The sequence below is a fragment of the Belonocnema kinseyi genome, chromosome 3 (genome assembly GCF_010883055.1).
Source record: "Belonocnema kinseyi isolate 2016_QV_RU_SX_M_011 chromosome 3, B_treatae_v1, whole genome shotgun sequence".
Taxonomy (NCBI): domain Eukaryota; kingdom Metazoa; phylum Arthropoda; class Insecta; order Hymenoptera; family Cynipidae; genus Belonocnema; species Belonocnema kinseyi.
Genome location: NC_046659.1, coordinates 31,625,563 through 31,633,833, shown reverse-complemented (window position 1 = coordinate 31,633,833; position 8,271 = coordinate 31,625,563). Strand labels below are relative to the sequence as shown.

The following is an 8,271-nucleotide window of genomic DNA, read 5'->3' as shown; positions in this document are numbered from 1 at the left end:
GAGGTTTTTCGAGCAAAACCCCATAAAAAAGTAGCTGAACCCTACTTTTTTATTGCAAATTCGGATTCAGCGTCGAAAAATACATAAGAATATATAGGTCTGATCAATTGCACAGACACTTTTGTTTTTTTGTGGGCCTGTGTAATAGGAGTCAATACGACCACCGAGCAACGTGTCTCAGCGATAGATTACACTTTACATCTAGTGGAAACAGCTTGTGGAAAGAAGTGCACTCCCGTATACGAGATACAACTAACGAGAGGTAGATACGACAAGCTTCAATCCAAAATCCAAATTTTACACAAATTGTTAGGCAAAGGACGAGAAAAAAGAGGATTAGCTAATTTCGTAGGTGATATCTCCAAAACACCAAAAGCCTCAAGATTTTACTTGATTCCTCATCAACGGATTATGAAAATCTATGAGGAAAAATAAACACCGAATCAAACATTCTGAGAAACCTTGGCACTGGAGTAAACGCAAACACCTTAAATAATTTTGTAAATTCCAAATTAATGTTGGCTACTCTGCCAATTAATGAGATGGACGATGATATCAACACAGCTATTAATGCTACTAATGATGGTAATCACTTTGATAACGACGAGTCAAACTATCAGCATCTAATTGACATCAACAAGTTAACAGTAGCTGTCGTGCAAGGGATATTTACCTACATCCTAGATATCCCAGTTTTAGAAAGTTTTAAAAAAGTTTTTAAAAAGTTTTGAAACACATAATCCCAATTCCTCATAAAACTGCCAGTGTGTTCTTATCTATCATCCCCGATCATGAATATGTAATACCCTATCGCGACTCGTATGTACCAATAGACAGAATAACTATAGAGAAATGTAAAATTATCAGTGAATATCTTACTTGTGAACGTAACAAACCAAACATTAAGTTATCAGAAAGTGAAAATTGTGAAGCAAGTCTTTTGAGACGATATGTGACACCTACTTGCAATCTTTCCCCCTACCTTCTGCATAAAGAAACTTTTATCCTTGTTAATGACGGATACATAATTATACTAACAGTAGATATTGATTTAGACATCGTATGTGAGGGGCACGTAAAAATATAATTGTCAAAACTAACAATCTAATTCATGGAAAAAATTGTCAGCTATACAACGGTTACGAAAAATTAAATTTACCTAGGCATTTAGAGAATAAACAAACGCATACGATAAATGTAACTTATGATATTAATTACGAACACAAAGGTCTTGATAAACTTAAAGAAAAATTAATACAACTGCCCAAGCAAATAAATGTAGACGAATTAAGGAGAGCCAAACTCAGCCTGGATGACACTCAAAATATGCTAGACCGAATATCAACGCACAGGCGAATGAAAACTTGGAAAGAGACTAGCCTGGAATGGATCCAATATTTAGGCTACATATCAATAGCTTGCATTGTATTGTTTGTTTTATACAAGAGCGGAATACTAAGTGCACTCTCTAATGGTATCCCTAAGAAAATCTGTTTTCTTTGTATAAATAACAAAAACGACGTACAACCACATGTAGTGACTTACGCGGCAAGCGCTCGACCCCTACTGGAAACAGGTATCAAAATTAAACCTGGAAGAGTGAAATTGTAGATTTTGGAGGACCAAAAACTATCTAGAAAGGGGGGCGTTACGAGAGCCTAACTCTCATACCTTATTCCCACTACTACCCTTGGGCCATACGTGCCTCTCTAGAATACAGGGCCATAGTGTAGCGTCCAGGCCTGGCGCATATTCTGTTCTGTTCTAACCCTCGAGAAATAAAGACGTCCTGAATTGCTGTCTGTAATTCAGTTTTTAACATAAAAATACATACTTATTATTCACCACGTAACAGTCTAAATACCTTAAAATAAACCGAATTTTGTTTTTCATCAAGTAAAAGCACCTCTATTTTACAAAGTACCGAACCGTTAACATCAATTAAATTGCTCTACTAATTGTAAATTACGATTGTTAAGTTAGGTCATTTGTAACTATTTTTTTTATTTTGTAGAATATATTATGTTCACTCGTATGTTCAAATTACAGGATTACAATGAAAGTCGTAAAATTTAAATGTTTCAGTTCGAATTGTTTTTTTTTCTTCCACAGTTAAATACTGCTAAATTTAAAGTAGTAACATGTTAAAAACCTTCAATACAAAATTTTTCATATTTAGAAGCTTACATTTACAAATTGATACCTTAGAAATTGTTCAATTATAAAGGTTTAAATTTTTAATTGTCTAATTATAAATACTTTTATAATATAACTTATAAAAAGTTTTCGAACACTTCTGATATCGACTTCCTCTCCACCTTCTTGAAACGAATTTGTCGAACTTCCTGGTAGATAATTCTCTAAATTATTTCTTTGGTTTCTGGTAATATTTTCCTCACCTTAAGGACTTGTCTCTCTACCTTCGTTCTATTAAAAACGTAAATTCCTGAAGTAATTACCTTTGCTAATTTTTTTCAGAAATAATTTCATATTTTGTTTTAAAATTTAGTTTTTTTAGCTTCCTATCTTAATAATGTAAATTTAAGAAAAAGAAAACCAAAAACTATAAAGAATGAAAAAATTACCTCCAACACGGAATGGTTATCATCGTCACCTTCAAACAATTCAGTTGGTAATTTATTTGATACTGTTTAAAGAGAATTATTATCCTGTTTCGATGTTGAATTGGAGATACGTTTTTCCCTTAACGCGATGAAATTTCTTAGCTTTTATTCAAATGTTATTTGTATTCCAAGCACTTTGTTTGTCAAGAGTTTTTCAACGAAATTGTTATCAGACGTGGGAGTCTCAAACGCATCTTTATTAATGCCATGCTCTACGAAAAGAAAGATGAAATTGTATACAGTCTACGATAAATGGACAATTAAACTATTTAATTAACTAGGTATCAAGTATCAAAGTATGAAAGTATAAATTATAAAATTTTTAAAACGTATGTTTCACGAGAACGGTAAACGCGACTTCACCGTTATTATCCACCATCATGAAAATTAACTTGCACACTTGTGCACGTGATCTAACTGAACGAGTTCGCATGCGTGGTTGCATCTTTCGTTGGCCTAACTAAATAGTTTTGTTTGCTCAACAAAAATTTGTTCAGGACAACAAATTAAGGATTAGCAAAATAGTTTTGTCCTAACAACCGAAGTCTTGCCTCGAAAACAAAAACTGCTCAACAAAATGGTTTTGTTGAGAATACTGAATTTTTTTCTCAATGTATAACAAGTAGTTAAGGGCATTTTGAACTATACACAACCACGTCCCCAGTACCATAAATTTCTCTTAATGTATAAGGCCTTATTTTTAATACTTATGAAAACTATTTTTCTTTGTATAACATCAGGTAATTCAATGAAAGTTGAAGACTCAACCTAAAGAAGGGCACATTTATTAATATTAACACTCAAGTTAACGATTTCTATCAAACTTCAACCAGCATCAGTTGTTTTTAGCACGATAATAGGAGCACGAACGATAACAGCTGCATTTACCTTACGATTTCACTTTACATTATTTGAATAAGAAAAATCGTGGTCTTCTATGTACATATTTAGATCAAAAAGTAATTTTTTGTAACTAAATAAATAATTCTGCATAGAACAATGTGTATATTTCTATCAAAACCTCCTGCATCTACACCTAAAATAATGGATGAGTTCATGTTGAAAATTAAAGGTTTTAATTGCGTGAAAATTTCTTGCAATAGTTTTTCTTTAAAAGGCAATAGTTTTTCATTTTTCAGATATTAAGGAACACTTTTTAGATTTTTTTAAAGTATTGGTCGAATCAACCCCCCCCCCCCCCCCCCCCCCCCGCCTATGATTTAGTGTTGCAAAAAAGCCCTACGATTGACGGTTCAACCTTAGAATAATCTCTGACTTTTTCTTCAAACCATCCACCAATATTTGTGGTTCTCATAATAAAGTCATTTTTAGTAGAAACACGTTTTTCATCTACTTTTTCTTGACCAGTCACTATTGCCTTCAAAATCTCAGTAAATTAAACACAAGCTTTATATTACCCGAAATATTCAATTAGTTTTCAATTCTTGGAATGAACATGCGTTCGCAGTCATCCAAAAATGTATTTAAATCTTTATGAATTAAATTTAATATTACCACAGTTCTTAAGCTCGTTTGAAAAACATTTTCTACACCGTCCCAATTTTTTTTATCTCGGAATGTCATCAAATTTTTGCTCATGCCAGCTCCTGTTTGGAACCACTTCTTAAATATCCTACCTGTTTCCTTCAGATTAGCGATCATTGTCATAATCGTACTTTTTTGTCCTATTGATATACGTTTGATCTCCCTTAGTATTTTGTTTAATATTATGATATTACTAGTTCCTTCCCTCGCATGTGGATAGGCAATTATTGTAAGTTATATCCTACATCGCTGCTAGGAACTATCATGCAATATTATTTCATTATACAGGGTTGGTTATTAAAGTATAACCATTTGTTTTTAAGAAAAAACATGAAAAAATCAATTGTTTGGTTCTTAATTTAGATAATCATTTATTTTAGTTCAAGGAGATTTGTTCCTTCTACTTTTTAAAAATAATATCGCGCAAATGAGCGCATTTAGCAATTGTGCTCTTTTTCGGCGTTTTCCATCACGTTGGCCAAAGTTTCGGCCAAAATGGCGGCGATTTCACGTGCTATGTTGGCTTTCAATTGAGCTAGATTCCTTGGTGGCTTGTTGGCGTATACCTTGGACTTCAAATAATCCCATAAATAAAACGTTAAGTTAAATCGGTTGATCTTGGTGGCCATTTAAAAAAAAAAAACATTTTTGGATAACAGTACCCGTGTGGAAAAATTTCGGGGCGCTGGCCAGACCGTCTTATGTCATCAGACGACATATATATTAATACCTTATTATATATTATATTGCACAATATTGATTGATATAAGAAAATATAATATATAAGAAATATAATGATCAATTAGATAATTCCTGTTATATTATTCAAGTGGAGTTTCTATTTCTATTATCCTCTTTATTCGTAGCAGAGAGTACCCTTACCAATCCTTCGCGTTGGAAAGTGTCAATCCGAGATCTCTAAGAAAATCTTTCTTAGTTAAAACCAGCTTCTGAGTCTTGTACTTTGAACTCATAACATCTGGAAAAAATTGCAATATAAGAATGCGAAGAAAAATATTTGGTTACATTATATAAATATTTCATATTTTAGTTCTAGCATTGCTCTATAAAATCGCATATTCTTAAATATAAGCGATTTTTTTCCGTCTTCTTCTGTGCAGTGTATTGCATTATCACGCTTCTGGAGATATATTTTTGTATCCTATTCTTCTGGGCTAGCGTAATACTGATATCGGTCGTGAACAGATCTGATAGCGTTGATTTCTGGAATAAATATTTTAAATTAATTTATGTTTCACCATTATTCAGTGATTGCAAAGTAGTTGAAATAATTTTTGAGCATCGAAACTATTGGCGGAATAAATTTTTGGAATTAATTGGTGTTTCACCATTATTCAGTGATTGCAAAGTAGTTGACAAAATGCGTGAGCATTAGGTTCATTTCTCTTAATTTGTGGGTGCTGAGATGAATTGATGTACAATATTAACTAGATCATAAACTTACGAAACGCTTCCGTATTCTTTGATCGCATTCTAGATTATTATGGAAGGTTTGAAATTCCTAGAGCTGGGCGTATGGTAAATTCAAATCGAAGGCTTCTGCGAAATCTTGGATTCGCTTCACATTTTGTTCATTACCAACATTTTCTTCGAAACTCTGTACATGAGCACATTTTATGGGTTAATTTATTTGCTTAATTCTTCTACTGAACATTGAGCAGATAATGTCCCATGAGCATTCATTTTAATAATAGCCCAATATTATCTGGAAATAAAATAGAAAATAGTTTAAAATATGAGAAGAATTCAATTTCTGACTACGCATTTAAACTATAAATTATTCGATTTTTGACGAACGTTTTTCTTTGGCTGTCACAATTGGGCTGAAGACATCTTTCTTGAGAATTCCTATGAAATAAACACAATAAGTTTTAAAATAGAATTCCCATATCAATCAATATCATCTTCAATATAGCTTACCCCTTCCATCGGCAGTCGTCAATATTCTGCAGTTATTGGTCTGCTTCTTAAGTATACCTGCATCATCAGATTCACTTGAGCCCTTTCTTTTTCGAAGTGAACTGACTGTGAAAGAAAATTTAATAATTAGTAAACAATACATATCATGAACTTCAGAAAGAGTGAAGATCATATAATCATATTATAAATTGGCAAAATTAAATTTGATCGCAGGGAAAATAAACTGGGAATTCTTAAAAGTATTGATTCGAATGTTTGTCTTCGTGAATATAAGTTTTAACTTTTACCAGAATTTCCTCTTGAAATTTCGATCAGACTTGGTGCTGAAATGCTCATGGAGTCGGATTTCCCGTAGTCACCTACAATTTCAAAATAAGAAATGAAATCTCCATAAATCGTATTGTATGTAAATTCGAGTGACAACAATCTTCAATAGAAACTAAACCTGTAGAAATCGCATTGAAAATAATTCAATAAAACTCACTTTCTTCCTCATTAGTACTAAATATGCTTTGCTTCTTTGGTGTACCTCTCTCTTTAGATTTACTGGTTACCTTTCTTTTTGGAGCTTTCGTAACTGTGTAAGAAAATTTAATTATTCCATTATACACAAACTTCGGAAATATTAAGGATCATACATTTATATTTTGACTTTCACAGCAATAGGATATACCGGGATATCCTATTTGATCCCATTTATCTCCCAGGTTGTCCCAAGGACAATCCGCCGGATACCCCGCAAGTCAGAAATTTGGATATCCCAGGGATAACCCCAGGATATCCAAGGTAATTGTAAACGTCCCAGGGTTACCCTTAATATCCTGGGGTTATCGCTGGTATATCCAACTTTCCGCCTTGCGGGATATCCGAAGGGTTATCCCTGGGATATCCTTGGGACTACCTGGGAGATAAATGGGATCAAATAGGATATCCCGGTATATCCTATTGCTGTAAAGCGAATTGTCAAAATTAAATTTGATCCTAGGGAATATCAACCACGAATTATTAAAGTATTGATTCGAATTTTCGTCTTCATGAATATAAATTTTAACTTTTACCATTATTATGTCTTGGAATTTGGGGTGGACTTGCTTCTGAGGCGCTAATGGAGTCGTTTTTTCCGTCGTGTCTGCAACTCGAAAATTGCAAATTCAATCTCCAGAATACTTATCAAATGTAATTCAAGGGAGAAGGATATTTAATAGAAACTACACCTTCAGAAATCGTATTAAACGTAATTTAATTAAACTCACTTTCTTTATCGTCAGTAGTCAATATGCTGCGCTTCAGGAGGGTACATTTATCTTCAGGTTCACTGCTAGCCTTTCTTTTTCGAAGTTTCGTAAAATCAACTGCGAATTCTTAAAACTATAAATTCGAATGTTTTCTTAATGAACATAAATTTTTATTTTTACCACAATTTTTTTGGAATTTTGACTCGAATTGGTGCTGAGGCGCTCATAAAGTCGTTTTTTCGACGTTATCTACAATTTCAAAATTAAAAATTAAATCTCCAAATATCGTGCTGAGCGTAATTTGAATCAGAAAAATGTTGAATATAGAGTCTCCATACTCAGAACTTCAGGTTCACAATCAGATATTGGTGGAGAAGAAGCGATGAGAAGGGGATGATGGTCCATATTTCGCGAAGTAGAAGGTTTGAATACGCTCACTGCGGAATTCCGTGAGAGTGGTGTACAGAGTAGGCACAGGAAAGAAAGTGAGAGATCGAGGAAAGAGGAAGAGAGAGGGATAGCTTTTTTTGATACCTTTGACAGAAGATGTTTTGGAATTTAGAATTTAATAATTTTAAGAAACTTTCCAATCCTATAATATTTTGCATAATCTGCGTTGTACTCTGAGATGGATGAAAAACTTACTAGCACGTAATTCGATGAGGTATTTTAGCCATATCTCTAAAGGTGGCGACGCATTTCTCACCAATTTGCGAAATTCATTGATTGTCGTTTTAGGGTATGGTGGAAGAGGATAACTAGTGAAAATTCGATCCTCATCGTCAACTCTCAGCCAGTGCCATGGAACGGAATATACTTGATTCTAAGAACAATTCCTCTAATTAGCCTGTTCATCACTTTCTGAATCTGATCCATTTCTTACATTATTATTCGATTGAAGAAACAGTACCACCTGGTACTTCTTC

The 8,271-nt window shown here is 33.4% G+C and overlaps 1 protein-coding gene and 1 long non-coding RNA gene across 2 annotated transcripts; both read right to left on the bottom strand.

Annotated features, from left to right (window-relative positions):
* Positions 1–2,387: 2,387 nt before the first annotated feature.
* LOC117169178 lies at positions 2,388–5,147 on the bottom strand. The gene is made up of 3 exons (XR_004466622.1): positions 5,052–5,147; positions 2,586–2,836; positions 2,388–2,427 (listed from the first exon to the last, which is right to left on the bottom strand). It is a non-coding gene; the product is annotated as an uncharacterized LOC117169178 (long non-coding RNA).
* Positions 5,148–5,670: 523 nt separating this feature from the next.
* Positions 5,671–7,750, bottom strand: LOC117169760. The gene is made up of 8 exons (XM_033356265.1): positions 7,684–7,750; positions 7,364–7,462; positions 7,169–7,276; positions 6,595–6,687; positions 6,398–6,469; positions 6,111–6,215; positions 5,988–6,038; positions 5,671–5,895 (listed from the first exon to the last, which is right to left on the bottom strand). The coding sequence occupies exons 1-8, from the start codon at positions 7,748–7,750 to the stop codon at positions 5,870–5,872; spliced, it is 621 nt and encodes a 206-aa protein (XP_033212156.1). The 3' UTR covers positions 5,671–5,869.
* Between the last annotated feature and the right edge of the window lie 521 nt (positions 7,751–8,271).